This window comes from Cydia strobilella, chromosome 2 (assembly GCF_947568885.1).
Source record: "Cydia strobilella chromosome 2, ilCydStro3.1, whole genome shotgun sequence".
Taxonomy (NCBI): Eukaryota; Metazoa; Arthropoda; class Insecta; order Lepidoptera; family Tortricidae; genus Cydia; species Cydia strobilella.
Window position 1 is genome coordinate 18,818,014 of NC_086042.1, and position 23,897 is coordinate 18,841,910.

The following is a 23,897-nucleotide window of genomic DNA, read 5'->3' on the forward strand; positions in this document are numbered from 1 at the left end:
TAAATTAAGTTTCAGCATTTGTGAACACCAATCACAGCTCAGAGGCGGGGTTGCGCTAACCCCTCATTGGCGCTCCCGACGCTCTCATCTGTCTACATTTTATATAACCGGATGATACAACATATACAGTTAACACTATAGAGGAAGCGGGACGGCACTATGTTGGAGACAGTGTGTCGCTTCGCACTCGCGCCGTCTCACTCGCGCCATACTGACAGTTTGTTCCCCGAAAATGAAGCAACAGTGTTGGCAACACTCGCGACGAGAGCGCGCCTTAACAGTTGCGCGTTCCACGTTTGAAAAATCGAGTGGATTTCGAATTCGGAACTTTTTAATTTCGGTGTTCAATCGTCAATGGACTTTTAATGATTTTTTGATAGTGTAGCGATGTGCATGGAAGTATTTTGAGTGTGTTGTATTAAAGTCGTGTGATGGAGATGTCGCTGCCGAACGGCGTGGACGTGTCGCAGCTCGTGCAGCACCCTGTGCTGGCCGCCTTGCCGCCCTTCTTCCTCAGAGCCTCAGAGAGATATCAGGTAAATTACATTTCAGTTACATTGTTTACAAAATATTTGTGTCATTTCACATCATTGGGCCTATTAAGAGTATTGTTTTTAGTTACTTACCTTTTGGCTTATCATTTTTACATAATTACTTGTGTCTTGCAAATCTGACAGGTAGTAACTGTTTTATAGCATGTCAAAACGCGCCTGTCGCGCAAATTTTCTATAGGACGATATCTGACGGAAAAGGCTTGACAGACTACATACATAGATAGATATTATAGAATAGTGGGTAGATGAAGTCATAGCAGGTAGCATAGTTACAGAGTACGAAAGCCTCTTCATAAAACACGAACTTCTTTTTAAATGGAAATAGGAATGAAAAATAATCCATTTTTGAGTGTTAAAAACTTAGTCTTATTTTTATTTTTTACCCGTGTCTTATATTTACTGACCCTTGGTAGAATTTTTAGTAGTTTTGTTCGTGAGACCAAAAATTATGGCACTGACTATACTTAGGATATCGTGTTACAAGGTAGGTTAGAAAGTAATTATTGGAACGTGCCGTCTCGTCTTGCGGAGTTGTTTAGGTTGTATAAATAAAATAATTTTTGTTACAATAGGAGTTTTAAATAAAAAAAAAATTAATGCTGTGTTCAAGAATCATGATAATATTATTGGCACACTGACTTATACTTTCAGACAATTTTTCCCTTTTTGACGGTGAATGTCCGTTCACCACAACACCACAACTTATCTTAGACCTCACTATGAGAAGAGATACCCTGATAATTATTACCTAGCTAGAACAAATGAAGAAGTTTAACATAGGTACATAAAAACAATCAATAATCTATTAATCGGTATTGGTTAGCATTATGATGAAAAACGCAAAGATAGGATTCTTATAAGATATGTTATACTTACTATAAATGCAATAAGGGGTAACTATATAACAACATGTAATTGTAATAAGAACCCTTTTCTAAATTTATTAGGCAATTTTGCGATTTTGGCCGCGCAAGTATAGGGTATTTGACTACTAGTCAAATCAGTTTCTTTTTTCGAACTGTCAAAACGATTTTGCTACTATGGAATTTATATGAAATACTAGCATGTGACGTCACAATCAAATTACCTACTCTTTTTAGTTTTATATGGGTTTTATTTCAAATAGAAATTGTGTCTAAAAATAACTGCTGTCTACGTTTCTCTATTGATCTTTTGGTGCTTTATTTCATGCATGGTGTAAAATAATTTATTTTAAATACAGTCAAACAGTCAGTCAGTTACAGTCAGTACTGCCCGTCGCGGCGGCACACTCGCCCGGCGGCAGATTTATAATTATGTGTTGTACTAAATAAGACTTTTCTTATTAAGAGCATAGATTAAATGAAATCATTCATTTATCTATAATTAAATAGAAGCCCTCGTCATTTTAATAAATGACTTTCATTGCTTTCTAGTGTAGTAACAAATTTTTGTTAATGCGAAGTTAACGTACATTTTTTATAATTATGTAATTTTTACAATATTTACAAGTACATTGTATTGCATATTTATATAAAAAATCAGAATGTAATACCTACAAAATATGGGTGCCTAGTACACACTGATAAATATATTTCGCTGCACTTCGAATTGTAGTCCTTCGCTTCGCTCTATTCGCTTCTATTCAACACGTCTCCTCCTGTTATGCTTCCTGATCTTACTATCTACTATTTAAACCATCCCTTAAAATATTAAAAATAGCGTAATTACACTTCTTGAAAAAAGAAGTAAAGGACATTTGGATTATAATCATACCATAACAATTTCTACATTTCTCTATTAACTACAACATACAAAAGAAACCCTACACTTGCAACATTATAAGTAGCAATAACCGCTATTTATCCCGTCATCAGTTTATTATACCGCTTCATTACACCCCGTGTCCCGTTTCACCCCATACTTGTATACATTGTAATCAATTACAGTTGTAATTACGACAAATTACAATGTTATTCTTGCCGGAAGTGTCAAGAGTGTTAGTTTGTTTTGTTCAATGATACTCGATAATATAATGTTAATGATACTTGATACAGGGTTATAGGGGCTATTGTAGCAATGGTGTGAATGAGATTGTGTCGCGATTGTTATTTTAAATAATTAATTAAAGTAAAAGGGTGTGTGCAAATATTAAGTACCTAAGTCACAAGTTACAAAAGTTTTTTTTTTTCAAAGAATAGTTGAATAGGTACAGTACGTTCGTATTTTTTTATATAGATTTGTTATGCTTATTTTATAGGTCTCCAGCAATCCTGTATTAAACTAAATAATCTAAATTTATTTCATTTCGTACAATTTTTTGCTACGGGCAATAAAAGAGTTATTTTACGTAACTTTACATAAGTATTTAACTTGCTACGGAGTAGCACTTCGTAGACTGCTACGAAAAAATTTGACACGGAACCCGAAATTTTAATTTATATTTATGAAACAGTTATGTAAATAATCTGTCACTATTGTGGCTGCTGATAGATATCATATCCATAACCGTTTCATAACAAGATCATAAAGTTCGAACCGCCTTCATGTCCACGGCTAGTCCTCAATAGTACTTAATGTGCCATGTGCCTGCTGAAAGCTATAATGAATAAATATAACAATATAATGCTAGTGACAATATAAAATTTACACCTTCCGCATTTTGAGCAGACAGGCACAAAATTATATGTAGGTACTTATTTGTCGTGGCTATCATAGTCAAATTCTATGAAAAGCCATTTTAGAATTATTCATGATATGGTTAGGATAGGTTTGACTTTTTCGTGCTGTGGCCAACCGATCATTTCATGGAATGATCACCACATCATGCAATGATCAATATTAAGATCTGGTCACGATATATTCATTAACATGGTTTGTGGTAGTGAAACTGATGGTTAAATCTGACTGTTACCCTGGCACACTCCATAGATAACTACAGCAAACCCACTCATACTGACAGATTTTGGCATCTACTCGTCATCACCTAAAAGGCTTTTATAATCCGTGATAATAATCTTAGTAAAAGAGCATCTAACTTATGTTGCCTTAAACCGTTAACTAGCCCATGATTTATACTTTGAGAACGCAGCTTAATAATCATGCTTGTGTTTTATGCAACGCAGTTTTCTTGTCCACAGCGGACGCCGAAATGCGCGCGGTGCCGCAACCACGGCGTGGTGTCGGCGCTGAAAGGCCACAAGCGCTACTGCCGGTGGCGGGACTGCGTGTGCGCCAAGTGCACGCTCATAGCCGAGCGGCAGCGCGTCATGGCGGCCCAGGTGAGCCTCTCGTCTGCAGCAGTGCGAGCTGCCAACCACGGCGGTGTGTTCGCGCTGAAGGGACACAAGCGCTACTGCCGGTGGCGTGACTGTGTGTGCGCCAAATGCACGCTCACAGCCGAGCGGCAGCGCGTCATGGCGGCCCAGGTGAGTCTCTTATCTGCAGCAGTGTGAACGGCGCAACTTATGGCGGGATGTCGGCTCTGAAGAGCAACAAAGCGCCGGGCCGGGCCAAGTGCATGCTCATAGCCGAGCGTCATGGCGGCCCAGGTTAGCCTCTTGTCTGCAGCAGTGCGCGACGCAACTACGGCGGGGTGTTGGCGCTGAAGGGTTACAAGCGCTACTGCCAGCACCACTCAACCGACGACAGAAACAGGTGCATTTGTAGTGTCATTAAGTCTTTATAATTTTATGTAGTTTTAGTTTCAGTCAAGTGCTCATTTAGGTCGTGTAATTTAACGTTACATTGTTACCTACCGTTAATGTTACTTACGCCTACAACTATCTCCAAATTACCTACGTTCTATTGGCCCGAATGTTGTAAAACAGTTCAATACGATTAAAAAGTCATTTAAAGTTTTTGTAGTAATCACAGTGAAAACCTCTTTTGATATTACTCCAAGTAACATGACTTAAGAATACCTAAGTATTGTTGTTACAGTTTTGTGGCAATTTTTTATCTTCTGTAAGTGAAAAATGATAACGACCGTCTTAATAATTTTTCCGTTACCTTTATTACCGACGTTTTCATAGACTTTTCGTCGGGTAATTGCACAAATCTCTTGCGGAACATTTATCTGCGACCACGACCACTGTCTGTACTATATCCTGCGTCGAAACGTCAGAAATAAAGGTAACAAAACAAATTCGCGAGGGACAACATTATGTTTTAAAATATCTTGATAATCAACCCTTAACCCAGTTTACTTTAATAGTATTAATATTGAACCCTAGGTCGCGTTGCGACGGCAGCAAGCACAGGAAGAGAACGAGGCGCGGGAGTTGAACCTTCTGTACACAGGACAGCCGCCTGCGCCGCACCACTACGATATGCCCGATGATTCGCCTGGTAAATGCATACTCATCACATTTTGTTAGTTCTGATTTTTGCCGTAACCATTTAATGGTCAATAGACAGTTTGAGAATTTGACTATTTTACCCAATTATCGACAGCAAAGCTAAGGAATTTAAAAAGCGGTGTTTCGTCGTATTCAATGATACACTGGTATGTCTGGTTCAAATTGCATTGATATCTACATCTACTAGTAAACGTGAGTCTTACTTCGCTGATTAATTACAATTTTGGATTGACCCAAAAATCTTATTTTTATGCTGCGATTAGAACGCTCCATCCGTCACTTATTTTATGAAGGAAATTGAGTGTGACATCGCCCGCGTCAACGCCGCTGCAGCAATGCCGCAACAGTTGGTTAGCTCTGCTGCAGACATCCCCTTAAAACTTCTAACTTAGCCGCTCGATGATATGATGATATCTGTGCTAAAATGTTGCATGTATTTATTACACGATTTTTTAAACTTATTACTCGTATTGCCTATAATTGGTTTCTTGTCCATTATTCCCTAACAATTTACCTTAAGCGCAATTTATAAATTATGAAATTTCGCGCATTAATCTCTTCATCTGAAAAATATGTTAAGTTTATTTATTATAACATTCAAACACACAGATGACTACATTTATAGTATAATCTTACATACTAGAACGTACCTAAATCTAGATCTCTTACATTTCCTACATATCTAAAAACGAACATATCAACATACTGCTGACACCGACGGCTGACACCCACAATCTTCCGCTCGTTGATGGGCCCGCTTCCGCCGCCCCCGGCAAGCGCTAACTTTACTTCTTACGTTGCCTAATGTAGGTAGTCTTGGAAATGTCTTAGAACATACTGTTCCTTTGGGAGATAACTTTGGCACCAGATGCAGAATATCCAGAAACCTATAACTAATTACACACGTGTGAGCTAGTTTAAATGCTAAGTGAAATTTCAAGGAGGTTTAGTTAATAAATAAAATACATACACTTTTGTAATTATGTAAAATTATAATTATGTAAAATATCATACATAAATAACTAGTATAGTAACTAAAGTAATTATTTCTTGGTAAAAGTTAGAGCAGATTTTTACAGAGGAGATTTTCAATTGTAATTATTTGCAGTAAACTAGTAAAAGCGCTTGATTTCCGCATGTTTTACGAGTAACTATATAGCGGATGAAGTATTTTACCCCCTCTGTCGCAGTACACAAACGCATTCTTCAAATTGTATTTAACAAGCAATAAGCAAAAATCGCTTACACCCTCAATTAGAGGGTAAATATCGCGCCAATTAAGACGCCGCGAAGTGTTGCCACTCGGAGAAACGGGTGAAACCTCGGAAAGCAATGAAAGAGCAGTAAAAAGTGCAACGCGAGGCACAGGAAAGTGTACGACTCGATATTGTTGCGCGCGGTACGGACAGACAAAGAGTCGACATTGCTTTATAAAAATAGGATATGATTTAGCCCATAAAAATCATAGATTTGTTAAAGGAGCAAGTAGCTATTTCCGTATTTTGAGACTTCTTTGTTGAAAGTTGTCAAACAAATACACTTACTTAGAGGCCGTCTAAGCATAGAGAAATATGTAAGCTTAGAGAGCTCACTCGATCCATACCCTTTCCTTTCTTAATAATTAATAAGTTGTATGGGAGGTGTGATAAAACGTACTATTAATCACTTTAAAAGTAGCTTAAAAACTTAATGTTTATTATGCTCAAGACTTGATCTTTATTATGTTTAAATTTTATTACAAATAATATTTCGCAAAGCGTGCTTAAAACTTATTATACTTAAATTGGTTTTTATCTATGTATAACATAGAGTGAGCACTCTAAGTTTACTTATTTCTCTATGGTCTAACTAATGTAAGTTTGCACCGACTTGAATAGACGAAATGAAGGAGTGTCATAACTAACGGCATAGTTTCATAGACATGACATTAATGATGACAATGCCACACGTTATTATTACAAATACTACGCACAGTTAGGGCCGTTTCAGACGGACTACAACATGTATGGGAACTGCAAATATTTTAGTTATAAGTTTTAGTGACAGAGAACTTTTTTGATGCATGTATATATGCCTAATGCCTAATGTAATCGGAATTATATAATTTTAATATGGATCTTAAATTGACATTTAACAATTAGAATTTTGAAATAAAACTATGAAAACGGATTATATCGCGTATATTGAATTTATAATACATCCCGACGTTTCGAACCCTTTACAGCGTTCGTGGTCAACGGGTGACTGAGGAAAAATTACAAAGTGCAAAAATACCCACATACTAAAATAATGAGCAATCATAGACTACAAACTTTAAGGCTGGTTGTACATGCAAAATCGGTTCATAAGGCTAGTTATACACTACAATTATTTTCAAGTAAAGATATATAGACCTAGGTCGACGGTCAGACGATACGGAGCATTTCCACTCGGGTGAAGGAACACATAGCTGATGTCAAGCACACCTAGGTCTGCAGTCTGTGAGCATGTCATGGATAAAGCCAATCACTCAATCAAGTTTGATAAGCCTCTGGTTCTTACCAAGGAGAAGCGTGACATACCCAGAATGCTGCGCGAGGCCATTGAGATTAAGAAATATCCAAACTTTAATAGGGAAGATGGCTTTTCTCTACCACCAGCTTGGGATCCTGTAGTCCATCTGATAAAGGAGCAAGCGTAGTAGACATAGACTGTGAGACCTTAGTGTTGGATGATGTTGGACATTCTGAGTATAATATGTTTTGAAAAGATGTGTCCCGCCGAGTTTGTTGCCGGTCCCATATTGGGATACCCTCCTACAATTTGGGAGGGAATTAAATCTTCTCGGGTCCGTTGTGTAGGGTTGGAGCCGGCGCAGTTTTTATCGCGTATATATATATATATCTTTACTTGAAAATTATTGTAGTGTGGAACTAGCCTTATGAACCGATTTTGCATGTACAACCAGCCTTAAAGTTTATAGTCTATGATTGCTCATTATTTTAGTATGTGGCTATTTTTGCACTTTGTAATTATTCCTCAGTCACCCGTTGACCACGAACGCTGTAAAGGGTTCGAAACGTCGGGATGTATTATAAATTCAATATACGCGATATAATCCGTTTTCATAGTTTTATTTCATGAGTAACTATCGCGGTAACCGAAGACAATATTAATTAGAATTTTGATATTAGTTGATAAGAACGTGTGCCTATGTAAATAGTTGACATTTATTATTGTATTATTATTAGTCATACTTGTTATGAACAAAGTGCTGCACTTCATGATAAAAGCAAGCCGCTTTGCACAGTGATAGTAGGGACTAAACTGAGCGATTTAACCCGCAGCAGCGGCAGTTTCACCCCTTAGGAACAGAGATGGCGCCACTTCTTTAAAAAATTATTCAAAAAATTCTACAAGCTAAACCAATGAACCGATTTAATTATTTAATACCTCAAATGAAAGCTCATTATATACATTACTTTCAAAAAAATACTAAAAAAATATATACTGAATACTTTCGACAAAAAACGGCATGTTAAGTTTTTTTTTTTACTCGATTGATAGTTTTTACTTGATTTCTCAAAAAAAATGTATGGGACATGAATAGTTTAATGCATGTATATATTACTGAATAAATAACAAGTATTATAAAATAAACCCGACATCGATACCTCTCATACTTCACGAAATATGAAAGTTTGAATGTGAGTGTAAATTTCTTCAAAATATATTTCATAAAATTCTGCAAGCTAAACTATTTGACCGATTTCAATGTTTAACATCTTAAATAAAAGCTCATTATATACATTACTTACAAAAAATACTCAAAAAACATATACTGAATACTTTTGGCAAAAAACGGCAATTTAATTTTTTTTTCTTACTCGATTGATAGTTTTTACTTGATTTCTTAAAAAAAAAAATATGGAACGAATAGTTTAATAAATATATATATAGTACTGAGTGTATAAAAAGTATTACAAAAAAACCGACACCGATACCTGAAAGTTCAATTATGCACGCTCTTACAAATACATTTATTTAGAAGAAATCTTCAGCCGCAGTAAGTGCACTGATTTAATATGAAATGTGTCATATGAAAAGAAATCACCCAATTTAATTTAATAAATTAAAAATAAATAAATAAAAACCGAATAAAGTTTTTTCCTGGTGCTGAATTACAAAAAAATATAACAAATCTAAAATTAGTAATTATTTTTATTTAGCCCTTGAAGTAGCAGGAACCGCCTTGCGGACAATGAACGTCATTTAAATTTGGAATTTGATTAATTAAAATAAAATCGAAATTCCTTCAACTCAAAAATGACGTATGCCACTTGAAGTGACTACATTTGTAAACAAAAAACTTAAATGTCCTCTTCGGGTTCACCGGTAGATGTAGAACTGAAAAAGAAAAGTCGTTTTGAAGTACTCGTACCATTCCAATACTACAAAATCACTGATCATACATGAATTATTTTTGTGCCTAGTTGATTACCATTAAACCTATAATTTTGTGCCAGACCTTTAATCAGTGGTCAGCATGCAAAATAACCCTGGATTGATAATTACATTAACTTACTTTTGATTTGTACAGCCACCTTTGCATGATTTATACTGGCCTGTGCATGGTAAGCTAGTAAGCTGACGCGACGACACCCACAACGCATAGTTTCGCAGCCAGATTTGCAGCCACAATGGTCCAAGAGGCTTAATTGCGTAAAAGTATTCAGTATATGTGTTTTGCGTATTTTTTTTATAGGAATGTATATAATGAGCTTTTATTTGAGATATTAAACATTGAAATCTGCAAATAGATTTGCTTGTAGATTTTATTTAAATATATTTTAAAGAAATTTACACACATTCAAACTTTCATATTTCGTGAAGGTATCGGTGTCGGGTTTTTTTTATAATACTTGTTATTTATTCAGTAATATATACATGTATTAAACTATTCATGTTCCATACATTTTTTTTTGAGAAATCAAGTAAAAACTATCAATCGAGTAAAAAAAACACCTTACGATGCCGTTTTTTGTCAAAAGTATTCAGTATATATTTTTTGAGTATTCTTTGTAAGTAATGTATACAATGAGCTTTTATTTGAGATATAACATTGAAATCGGTCAAATAGTTTTGCGTGTAGAATTTTTTTGAAATATATTTTGAAGAAATTTACACTCACATTCAAACTTTCATATTTCGTGAAGTATGAGAGGTATCGGTGTCGGGTTTTTTTTATAATACTTGTTATTTGTTCAGTAATATATACATGCATTAAACTATTCATGTTCCATACATTTTTTTTGAGAAATCAAGTAAAAACTATCAATCGAGTAAAAAAAAAAAGATTAGATATTTATTCTCATAATATGAAATTACATTATAAATTATGCTAGACTAATCTACATGAATTTATATTATCATCGTCATTGACTAGATATTTACATAACATTATTTAATAAATTAATTGATACAAATCAAAAAAATGTCTTACAAATTTTAAATTAAATTAAAAATTAAATTTTATGCATTTATGTCAAAAACAAAATACGGGATTATTAACTCAGTATGAGTATCTCCTATTGATCGTCATGTTCTTTATAATAACTAGTTATATACACATTTCGTTAAGAATCAATAAACTAGTGGCTCTGTGAGCTGTAGACCTCGCGAGCATAGCTTAAGATGGATGTGTCTAGGATGGTTTAAATAAGAGGGTAGAATAGCTATAGACAATAGGTACTTTATTTCGGGAGAAAACGGTTTCGACTAACTAAATCACTTTGATTTTGATGTTGATCGCTTCAGCATAATATTTTCTAGGTTTATAAATTTCGCTTTGAAAATTATTGTTGCTTTTTAGTAGGTACATTACCATTAGTTGAACCCTATGAAACTATTGATACTGGATAGGAATGGAATCGATTGGCATAAAAAATAGCATGTGAAAAATAAAAGTTTTCATTTCATACAAATTGTATGGGAAAAGTTTTCCTCGATTTGTGGCTTTCCTAGGCGAAGTTTTTTATGGTCCCATACAAGCTTTTGATCGTGGATATAGGAATGGGATCGATTGGCATCAAAAAAACGTGGGAAAAGGCTATTAGGGACACAGCCGCAGTGGTTGACGTGAAACGTGGCGTGGAAAAGTTATTGCGAAGACCGCATAGGGCCGCTTAGGGACCTCATAGCGTAAAGCAGGCGCCCTGTATGTAAGACTTGAATGTTGAGCTTTGCCCTACCCTACAGTGAAAAGCTTGTAGGTAAGAGAAAAAGGGCGCCGCAGGCATTTGTCAAAAATGATCTTTTTCTTGCATCCTGTAGGTACCTATGTTTTTTCCAAAATCGGTAACCCCAATCTTCATTAATTTGAAATTGAGGAAAGGTTTTCTAAGACCATTTTCACGTAGCAGCCCGGGATCTGGTAGTTGCCCTTAATGACCCAAACCACCCTGTATACCTGGCTGATTTTTGAATTTCTAAAAGTATTGAAGGGAGCCACACGAAATCCAGCGCTCGAAGTGCGGGTCGGACTCGCCCACCGAGGGTTCCGTACGTTTTAGTATTTGTTCCTATAGCGGCAACAGCAACTCCTGCCAGTAACCATATTGCACGTTTCTGGAGTATACACGATTTGCATCCGTGGAATTGCCCCAAATAACCGCACCATATGACATCAAGGAGTGAAAATGCGAGAAATATACGGCCTTCAGTGACTTCCTAGATATCAGTGGTTGCAGTTTTTTTATAGCAAAAATAGCACTACTCAACCTATTACATAGCCCGTCAACATGGCACTTCCAATGCAGATTTGAGTCAAGTTTACAACCTAGGAATTTGGTCTCGATACATAATGGCATTGGCCCGTCAGCAATACACGGTGGAACTTCAGCGTTACGTCCTGAGAAGATCATAACATTTGATTTGGCCATATTTAAGAGCAGGCCATTAGAGGAAAACCACGTTTGTAGTTGGTCGCTTGCTTCGTGTATTTTTTCAGCAAGTTGCGTGCGTTGCGTTTTTGCGTGGACGACGACTGTTGTGTCATCCGCAAATAGAATAGAAATGCCACTCGTAATGGCTGACGGGAGGTCATTAATAAATAATAAAAATAACGTGTTGCCAGTTGCCGACCCTTAAGGGATGCCCAAACTGACATAACCAGTATCTGAAGACACTGTTTTGCCACCTGTGGACATTTTGACCACCTGCTTACGGTCGGACAAGAATGATGCAAACAATCTTAGAGCGGAATCGGTAATGCCGTACATACCTAACTTATTTAGAAGCAATTTATGACTTATCACATCGAATGCTTTCAAAAGATCGCACAGTATGCCCGCCATTTTATACCTATCATCTAGCTGGTCTAGATACAGTCAACCATTTTATGTGCTGCCATAGTAGTGGAGTAGTGGATATTGGGGTAGATCATGTACGAATGTATAGACAAAAGTGGAATTCATATTCCTCCAAGTTTTCTATTAAGAGAATGTCCCCTGGAAAAGTATAAGCGCTAAATCTGGATTCAGCAAGTATTTTCTCTAAGAACATGTATTTTTCCCGCAAAAGTGTCGAAGACTTTTTTGTGTAGAATTTAATCGGCTTTAATGTTGCCTTACATCATATCATGTTGCCTTATCATAGAGAACTTAGATTCCGAGTAAAATGCAAATTTCTCCAATATGGTACACATCTTCCAAGATGGCGGCGGTTCCTCGAGGTCCCCAAATGTCAAATAGTGTGGACATGAAAAAGAGTCCTTTTATTAACATACATACAAAATTTCAGGACTGTCCCAGAGATTTTGAGGTTAGTCCTAATACGATTGTGCTATTAGTACGAGCCGGGGTTTGAACCCGCGACCTCCAGATTGAAAGTCGCACGCTCTTACCTATATACCGCTACGCTACCAGCGCTTACAAGAAAAAACCTTTAATAATTTATTTTATTAATGTTTCTTTCCTAGAATTCGTCTCTACAGAGTCCTATTCGAGACTTGATACTGTGTGTGCAAGTCGAGACCCAGGTTTCTAATTAAACACCCGGCGCACGGTACAATTGCTCGCTAGAAGCGACATTTTACTCTTTGCACTTATTCAGTCTGTTTCCTAAAATAGCTTCTACTGTTAAAATTCATACATAACCTTTACCACTGTGATTATTATGTTCTAAATTCTATTTGGGTTTTGAGTTTCTTGGATTTTCTCCAGTCAAATATTTATGGAAAGTTACAAAATACTTTAAGTACCGTAAAATGGGGTGAGTAGGGTTTGCGGGGAGAGTTGGGTTATGAATGGGGAGAGAAGGATTGAAAGGAGGGTGAGATGGATTTTTAAGGCTACTGTTACAAAAATATTGTATTCCAATTTAAAATGGAGCTATAGAAAGTAAGTAATACTCATAATAAAAAAAATCGATCCAACAATCTTCCAAAATCACCTTTGTATGAAAACCCATCTCACCCCAATTACGAGGGACTACGGGGTTAGGTGGGTTTTCTTGTTTATCCTCAAAGCTATGAAATGGAACTACCCAAAATTAAATAATAACTAAAATACAAACGTCCGGAACACTTATTATATATACTATACCATTCAGTTTGCATATGTAAAAATAAAATGTTATCGAGGTTTGAATGGCAGTTTTGCTTCTACTCACCCCATTTTACGGTATTCAAAGAAACAAAGATGTTTTAACGTCGACGAAGTCGTTTGATGTTCTTAAATGAATACTACTTAGAATGTAAAATTTCGATGAAATTTGCGATAACCTCACTCAAATTATATTATAGTATTTTATTTTCATTCTCTATGTTAATATTTTCTCAGCTCTATGTCCACGCATTTCACACGCGCGGCCGGTCACCAGTTAATTGCATTTAGCCTCTTGCGAGTTTCTTTCACATGTACTTGTTAGCGTTGTGCACAACATTGCCGAAGCGATGCTACAACAAAAATTTAGTTTAAAAATATTGATTTATGTTAGATAGTATTTTAAAACTATTTTAGCGTTACCTGAAGTTTGCTTAAAGTTATTGTCGGTAAATAAATACATACTTACGTAAATACATCAGTAAATACCTATACACAGGTAGGTACTTAAAGACGGTACATTGAGACATACCTAGTGATATAATGTAGACTAGATTAAAAAATAACTGTAACTCTCATAGAGTAGAAATACCTCCTAGAGACAAATGGACCAACGACCAAATGTACGTCGAAGAAGGAAGCCATATTTGGTACACGAATAGTTCCAAGAAAGGCAATGATGTAGAATTCGGGATCTATGGTGAGAGACCTAAGCTCAGACCTAGCGTCAGCATGGGCACACAGGGCTCAATCTTCCAGGCAGAAGTCTTCGTCATCAACAAATGTGCGGAGATTGACCTGGATAGTAACCTAAGACACCACCTAAGGCATATCTAGATATCTACATCAACTCAGACGGCCAAGCCGCTCTGCTGGCACTACAATCCCTTGAGTCATACTCAAAACTAGTCCAGAACTGTAAAACAAAACCTAAATGTCCTGGCTAACTCCAACAAAGTCATACTTAGATTAACCAGGCACTCCGACATTAACGGAAACGAAGAAGCAGACGAACTTGCTAGAAAGGGCGCAGACACACCCCTAGTCGGCCCAGAACCGATCTATGGAATCACAAAACGGGATGCATATTCTCTGTTCCGCAACTTAGAAAAAAACGAGAGCAATCGATTGGTGGAAGTTGGTCAAAGGACAAGAACACGCGAAAGCTCTAATCAAAGGGTTCAAAAGCCACAAAACCTGCGCGGTGACTAGTTAGAATATTGACTAGACACTGTAAACAAGTTTGGGAACAAATCAAATTATTTTATTAAATATTTTGATTTGTAATATTGTCTTCGGTTACCGCGATAGTTACTCGTGAAATAAAACTATGAAAACGGATTATATCGCGTATATTGAATTTATAATACATCCCGACCTTTCGAACTCTTTATAGCGTTCGTGGTCAACGGGTGACTGTGTAGTGTATAACTAGCCTTATGAACCGATTTTGCATGTACAACCAGCCTTAAAGTTTGTAGTCTATGATTGTTCATTATTTTAGTATGTGGGTATTTTTGCACTTTGTAATTTTTCCTCAGTCACCCGTTGACCACGAACGCTGTAAAGAGTTCGAAACGTCGGGATGTATTATAAATTCAATATACGCGATATAATCCGTTTTCATAGTTTTATTTTGATTTGTGTTTTTTAAGTAGTCACACTACTATATATAAATTAAAAACTGTAATAGATGTCATATATTCTTCACCACTGGAGTCGTCACTTTTTCTTTAATATATGACATCTATTACAGTTTTTAGACACTGTAAGTTGAACAAACACGTGTTTCAAATCGGAAGGCCAGGCTATTTCTGCCAGGAGTCAGAGGAGACTGCTATACACATTTTCTGTTCCTGTGGACCACTAATGTCAAAAAGAAGTACCTGGTCTACTTAGGGCGACACGTATTGCAACTTCAGTTGATCATTATCACTTACAATAGTAAACATAATATATATGTATCATGTTATTCAGTTGTAAGTATCGGTGGGTACCTATACAGATGTGCAATCACCGAAAAGTTTCCAAAAAGTATCTCGGAAATTTCAGGACAATTTCACAAGAAACAAGGGGGATATTTCATTTTGGAATTGGAAATTCGATCCCTATATCAATATTTAAGAATTTTTCGAAAATATTCCATGTGAGGAGTGTGTTTTCAAAAGGGCTTATTTTTATATGGTGTTCATAGATAAATAAGCCCTTTTGAAAAGACTCGCTCATGTGGAAATTTCGCAATTTTGTAAATTTCCGACGGCATACCAATACCTGAGGGTATCTTGGCCTAGTCAAGTGAACTTCCACACTGGTCTACTAGTCTTCAGCTCGTTCCACCTTACACTATACACCATAGTCTGAAAAAGTAAACTTCCATCATGTTCTATTCGTCATTCGTCGGCTCTTCCCTTAGTCGATGTGTAAATGTTTCTCAAAACATTATAGCTTCGCCTCGCTAGAGCTTAGACGTCACTGTGTTAAAGCGCGCCTGCCGCGCTGTTGACTCGCGACAGCTTTACGCTTTTTGTGCTTATGAACTTGTTTCGCGTACTGTGTCAATGGAAATAACACGTTAATAACACGTTTCGTGCAAACGCTTACGGGCTGAAAGCGTTCTAACTGGCAACTGTGGGGGTTGCAAATTGAGCAAGGTTTTTAAGCCGAGGGTCGGCAGTGAATTTAAGAGAACGTACTTAGACAAAGCTGGTGTTTTTGTGACATCAAAGGCTGAGGATTTGTTAATCGAGGTAATAGTCCGCTTTTCTTTTCTTATTTTATCCTAAAATAAAACTATGAAAACGGATTATATCGCGTATATTGATTTATACTGTCCCGACGTTTCGAACTCTTTACAATAATATGCAAAAATACCCACATACAAAAATAAATAACCTTCATAAACTAACTTGGCTGGTTGTGCATTTTCATAGTTTTATTTCATGAGTAACTCGCTGTAACCGAAGACAATATAATTTTATCCTATTTGGCTCATTATACAAGACGCGAGTCCGAACATTTACTAACTTGAATCAGAATGTAAGTACCTACATACTTCTAAAAGTAATTTGACTAAACAAAGCCGATCAGTGGGCCATACATTTCTGATGTGGCCGGTTTCTAGGTAAGAAGGTTAGACCTAGATTTAGAGCTCTCGAAGTCCAATAAAAAGTAAGATGACCTCATTACTACGTTTTAATACCTATCCCTTGTACGTACACAACAATAACCTCCAGCACCCTATTCGCCGCTAGAATTCTTTCATAATCGTCACGTCCCACCTCGCTGAATGCGCGGAGGAATGCGCCGCTATAGCGCTATAAGAGTAATATAACGCAATAACCACAGTCGCTGGCTGCAATAGTAACCGCAATAGCGAGTGCCGAGGCGTCCCAGAGGGCCGGTGCACGGCACAAGCGACTGCGGGTGTTCTTGGCGCTATGGAGGTATGGTACAGATTTACAGATACAACATGTATCCATCATATTAGAGTGACCTCTGAGCATACAAAAATACTTACTCCAACAACAATTAATCAAGGCAAAGATAGATATAACTCCGTAATAGATGGATACAGTCTAAGGAAAAAACGTGCCTTGAAAATCACGAAAATTTGATTCTCGATCAGATGGCGCCACTAGTTTTGGCCTACACTCGTATAGAGGGCGTTGACTGTTTCGTTTGTTATTTATAATTTTAACGCATACCAGTGAAAGAACATGGGTCAAAATCATATAAAAATAATTAATGCAAATAAAAAATCATTTATCCATATTTAAATACATTTTATCGTATTTTTATAACAATTTTTTTCTTAGTTTTAAAGTGTGTCGACAGATGGCAGTGAATTTACTGGGGTTACAAAATGTACTATGACAGTACCGCTCTAGTTTAAGTTACTCTATGATCAAGGTTAAGCAATATGTGCAATGTGATCTTTATAAGAAAATAATTTATAAAACACGCGGTATAATATTTAGAATGTAAACTGCGAGTTATCAACTTATCATACTTTAAGCGTCGGACTTCTAAAACTTCTAAGAGTCTCATATTATATCTCTCGCGTCGAGTGATGGTCCCTATGACAGTTCATTTTTAACCGACTTCAATTTTTTTATATGGAGTAGCGGTCACGTAAAATATTTGTAGACGTTTTTTGGAAGTTTAGCACATTTACTTATTTAGAAATGTAATATTTAAATAATAAAAGTGCGGTAAAGCACATTTTGAAGTTAATTTTAAATTAAGCCCGACTAAAAGAGATTTGAATGAACTGTCATAGCAACATCATTTAACGCGAGAGGTATAGTTATTTTTATGTTAACTTCTTACAATGTGTGTTACGTGGTTATAACGAAACTGCATAACTGAACATCAGCTTAGAATATATATTTTTACTTTGCATCTCTTTAGATTTGCACCACACGCCTTCTTCCTTTGGTATGCGCGTCATCGTGGCGATATTGCCATTAAAATGGTGACATGGTGTCATTTTATAGAGCACTTCAGTGTTGCCTCTCGGTGGCTTTCCATGTTAAATGGGATCTTTGCATAAGAGTGTCTTAAACCATTAGTGTTCATTATCGTATACCTAGTTTTCATAAATGTTACTTTGTTCAATAAGTCATAAGTATTATTATATGTCACGTTTTAGCTTAAGGCGCCGTAGGTTCGGCTTCTTCTCTGACTCACTGATCGTAAGCGTGAGCGAGACGGATAAAATGTGCATGTTCGGGACCGCGGATATCATGTTTCTTAATTTTAATTTGTTGTAAGTTTTAACAAAAAAAAGTAACTAGGGAACAAATCAAATTATTTTATGCAATATTTTTTGATTTGTGTTTTTTAACTACTACTACTACTATATATAAATTATAAACTTAAATAGATAACATACACTAAAGAAAAACGAAACGTCGTGGCCGGGTGGTCCAGTCGACAGAATCAGGACGTTAGCCGCGTAAGCTGAAGACGCGGGTTCGATTCCCGCCTCGGCCACCGGTGGATTTGGTCACTTTTTTTTTAGTGTGTGTTGTCTATTTCAGTTTATAAAAAAAAGTAATCGATGAGTTCCTTTAAAAATAAAATTGCGCATTTTTAGAAGCAATTTTCATATTTTTAGCTTTTGTTCATAAATTATTACAAATTTTTAAAGTGCGCTTTAGCCCTATGTTCGTGATTTTTTTCTATCGAGCGAAGGTCAAAAAATCAAGATTAGAATCGATGAAGAGAAAATCCTCAAGATTGCTAATTAAATTTTTGGCAAACGTATTGCGATCTACAAAAGCGATACGAGTTTTGGAAAAACTCTGTTCTCTGAAACTACGGCACCTTAAGTCATTGTCAATAGAGGTGACAGCAGGGTGTATCTAATGGACATAAGCATATCGAGCAAGGAAGTTTACCTTATAGTCCATTATTTTATACATAATTTTATCTAGATAATTTAACAAATTACTAGGCAATTTATTATAATTATAAACCGATATGTATTCTCACTTTAACAGAGAGGGTACAAAATCCAATAACTCCAAATGAAATTACCTTTAATCCTACACGCTCTGTAATATCTCTTACGAAAGATTAATATTGTTTGCGTCGCTGCGGGGCGCCTCTCGAACGAGGGGGGTGTGGCACCTTTATTAACGCTTATTTACCTTTATAACACCGATATGACTCCTTGATGTTAATTGGTATATTTGGTATTAACCGTGTGCAGAAATATAAGAAATCTGGTTATTAGAAGAAGCACCGACAGTTTATTATAACCACAATTTTTATTTTTATATCTTTTAATTTCATATGTTAGGGATTAAACTTAACAATTTTATAGAACAAATGGAAAATAGAGTCTCCGTCGGATATCTCGTAGTGAACAAGGTGCTTACAAATATTTGAACCCGAGAACCCGACTCAATTGTCTAGGCGTTGAGTGGACGTCCGGGTATTTTTGAGCAACTCTTTAGTACAATGTACAGATGTGTTTGTGTATATTTTAATGACAATTGGTTTGGCAAGTACCACTACATCAAGTGGGAATGGGTACCAACTGGGTCATTCCAAGTCAAAAAATATGTCTGCGGTCTAATTGCCGCGACCCGTACAACATGTATGAAAAGAGTCTTGACAATTAGACACAACCGCAGACATATTCTCAGAGAATGAGCCCAACTAGGCTTTTTCCAACCATTGACCTCATATTATAGGGCCCGGTAAAGTAATATATTTTTGCAACATGAAATTGACTACATTATAACACGGCACTCTCGCGCTACCCGAGTAAGTGAACATTCGGATGATAAAATTTTATTACCTATGTGCGTTCACAGATGAAGGTTCCCGGTGCTATTGAGTGAAAATTTAATCAAATGTTTAAATATTTATAAAATTTGACCCACTTTCCGATTTTCGTCTGAATTTCGGTGACATTGCAATTCGTATCGTTAAGCTGATCCGATATTGAAGGTTAAAGTGATTATTGGAAATCTACAAAGTATCCCTGTAATAAAACAATCTCATTGAGTAGATTAGGTACAACCGAGACAAAGGTATTTTACGAAAAGTTATTTGAGTGTATACATTTTTTCAAATAGGTGAATACTTAAGTCTTTTTGTACGCCTCTGGTGCGATTACATACTTTCATTCGCTTATTTTAAACATTATTTTTAATTGATAGTTGAAATCGTTTTAGCATAGGTATCAATAATGGTTTTAAAAACCGTTTTAAGCCAAAAACCAACAGATGCACTTACACAAAGCACTTTCACCGCCCACACCAATTAAATCGGTTCTCAATAGAATCGGCATCAATATAAATACGTTGGCAACCCTCGCGGCGATTGCGGGGTGAGGCGCGGAGCGGGGTGAGGCGGCGCCATTGATTTACCATTAACTGTGGTTTAGGGTTGAACAGCGATTGACCTTCAATTGGCACGTCAATAATTAATAGCGATATTTGGTACCGTAGTAAGGTGAAATAAACCTCTATTTATTTTGACCTAATTATTGTTATATCTTACCAACGAAGTATTACAATTGTTCTACGAAAACTACACAGGGCATGAGCCCAATTGTTTGTAATGATACAAACAATTTATTCAGTGGAGTATAACGCGTTTTTTTACTACTATACACCCTAATTTGGTCGGAATTGTCATCCCAAGTAAATTAGGGTAAAAACTAAAAGCTCCAAATGTCACCAGCGGTGTCGAGTTACACCGCAAATATAGAAGGTAACTTAATATTAGTTTACGGTTATCGACCACATTATCTATAAATGTTTTGTCTTTGGACTAAGAAAGTTTTTGAAACACGCTGATAACGCATTTCCAAACAAACGCATTTCCGTTGATTTTTATACGAAGCCTTACAGCAATGAATGGATGCTTAGGATTATTTTAAAATTTTACTCTTAGTTAACCTCGAAACTCTTCAAATGAAACGAATATGTTCGGACCATCAGGTCCGACCTCATTAAACCTCAGTATAAAAATATATCAAAAGCATTTTACTTAAATGAAAATTTTTCCAATTTTATTCATCCACAAATTGAAATCTAGAGTGGTCACTCATGCGTTATCATCCTACCCTTTCTAACCACGGCGAATCTAGGATATAACCCTCTCCTTCACAATCCGCTACCATTTATATTTCAAGTGGCACTCGGGAGTTATACCTATTTATCTTGCTTCCTCTTATTCGACTCGTATCGTATCTTCTTTCCTGCTCTCGAGAGCAGGATGCAACCTGGGTTTCTATTGTAGTGTTATAATGAATTCTGGACTCCATTCGGTTCGGTCAGCATGCCAGCAAAGGGTTGCGTCTAAATGTTTTTCTTTGAGGGTTTTGCTGTAATTGAGTCCCTTGAACCTTACCTTCCTTTTATTGTAGGGATAGTAAGAGGCCGAAATATAATTTTATAACACATTTTATCATTTAGACTATTCATCCAAAAATGGTAGTCTATGTATGCAGTACATTTGACAACCAACCTTAATGTACTCGTAATAGTATTTAATAATTATTCGCATTTAGAAAATCTGTAAAATGCTTTGATTAAATAGGTATCTATGCATTTAAAGTTATTATTTTTTATTGTGAATGTAGGCAGAAATAGTAGATTGTACAACAAGGGCATAAAGCGATCCATTTTTATCTGAGGCACTGTATTGGACGAGCGCAGCAAGGACCAATATAGTCGAGGATAAAAATTGACATTTGTGCCTGTGTTTGTGTTATACTCGTACACTCTGCTTTTCACTTCGATTGTGAGTAGGTACATACAAAAATATTCAATGTTTTAGGTGATTTTACCGTATTTATTCAAGACTATAGAAAATTGTACTCTTGCCTGTCGGGGGCGCAGGGCACGCCGGTCGGGTGTGCGCCGGCAGTTTGTATGGCAGATTTTTGGACTTTTTTGCTAAGTCAATAAGGGTCGTAATAGATGATTTTACTTTATACTCTAGAATATGTTCTATAATATAAAGCGTGACACCATGGATTATCTTGTGACACCATGGATTATCTTGTCAAAAAAGTGCCGGCCGTTTTTCAAGACATGCGTCGCTTAATGACATAATCCGTCGGTCTCTTGCCACCATCAATGTACCCGCTCTTCTTGAGCCGACTGGCATTATCAGAGATGATGGCAAGAGGCCCGATGGGATGTCCTTGGTTCCTTGGAGCTTGGGACGGATGTTGGTGTGGGATGCTACCTGCGTAGACACACTGGCACCGTCCCACCTCCAACGGACTAATGTAAAAGCGGGCGGAGCGGCGGAAAGCGCCGAAATTTTAAAACGTAATAAATATAAGAAGGCTCAAGGTCACGCAAAGGGCAATGGAGAGAGCTATGCTCGGGGTTTCTCTGCGTGATAGAGTCAGAAATGATGATATCCGCAGTAGAACTAGGGTCACCGATATAGCTCGCAGAATTGCAAACCTTAAGTGGCAGTGGGCGGGGCACATTGCTCGCAGAACTGATGGCCGGTGGGGCCGGAAGGTTCTGGAGTGGCGTCCGCGTACCGGAAGACGAACTGCCGGTAGGCCTCCAACGAGATGGAGCGACGACCTGGTGAAAGTCGCGGGAATTCGGTGGTTGCGAGCGGCACAGGATCGGTCGGAGTGGCGAGCCTTGGGGGAGGCCTATGTCCAGCAGTGGACGTCTATCGGCTGACATGATGATGATGATGATGATGATGAATAAATATAAGAGCCTCGGTAGAGAGTATCATTTCGTTCCATTTGGAGTTGAAACTCTAGGTCCATGGGGTCCCAGCGCGCATAAGTTGTTTGCAGAAATCGCGAAGCGTCTGGTTGACGTAACTGGTGACCGAAAAGCTGGCGGCTTTCTCGCACAACGTATCAGCATTGCGATACAGCGGGGAAATGCCGCCAGCATCCTTGGTACAATGCCTCAAGGGCCTATTTTAGATTTAAGCTAGTTATTAATTTCGTTTACGTAGTACCACTGTATATATCTTGTATGTAAATAAAGGTAAATAAAATCTATAATAAGCAACATTATATTATTATGATAAGCAACATTATGTCTACGAACGACTTAAAGTCGAACTACGAGCATGAGGACTGAAAATATGTATACAAAAATATCCAATATTTGTACTTACATCTACTATTTAAGAAATTATGGTATTTTTTGGCAATGCATATTTGCTAACTAATTGTGGAGGTCAGCAGTGAATGATACCTCTTATAAGGAGAGGTTCTACACTTCTACTGTCCAACAATAATAACAAAAAAGTTAAAGCGTACAATTGAAAAAACACACTTACTTGTATACATAAATACACCCTTATCGTATTACTTGTTCAGAACTTGTTATAATGATCCCAAACTCGTGCAAAGAAAAATAAGGACACTCGATAGCTCTCCAGATCCGCTGGCCAACGTTTATTGAAACCTTTTTGTGTAAAAATAGAAAAAAAAACTCAATTGGAATCACTGTTAAAACGGGCTAGAGATGTTTTACATCCTTAAAACCGTCTTTAACATTGCGTATTAGGAAAACGACTTTATTGCTAAGACATTTAAAATCACTTTATATTGTTCTGTTTCTCTCTCGAGCTCGCCATTTAACCATGGGGCTGCCTGTTTTATTTTCAGCCCTATATAATTTGTATTTAGGGTCCGATTCAGGTTAATCGTAGGTTGTCTATTTGTGCTAGGGTGCTCCAGAGCTCTCCAATTTCGGTAAGGTTAATGGTTCAGTAATCGACAGACGCGTAGACGCCTGAGGGTCGCTGCGTTTGATATGCGAGGAGATAGAGTCGCTAGATCTACATTTGTATCTTTGAACTAACGACCTACTACTTGGTACTACGCAAGGTGTATTCAGTTTCACTTACCGTATAGAAGGAATAAACGAGTCATAAATGCCAATGCATGCTAATAAATAAAT

General features: G+C 36.9%; 1 protein-coding gene across 1 annotated transcript in view; it reads left to right on the forward strand.

The window, feature by feature from the left end:
- Window positions 1–217: 217 nt before the first annotated feature.
- The window catches only part of LOC134752834 (doublesex- and mab-3-related transcription factor A2), a 34,646-nt gene continuing 10,966 nt past the window's right edge, over window positions 218–23,897 (forward strand). Inside the window, exons 1-3 of the mRNA XM_063688597.1 lie at window positions 218–536; window positions 3,674–3,841; window positions 4,769–4,883. Of these exons, the coding sequence (XP_063544667.1) occupies window positions 432–536; window positions 3,674–3,841; window positions 4,769–4,883 (388 nt within the window). The 5' untranslated portion in view covers window positions 218–431. The remainder of the gene's footprint in view (window positions 537–3,673; window positions 3,842–4,768; window positions 4,884–23,897) is intronic.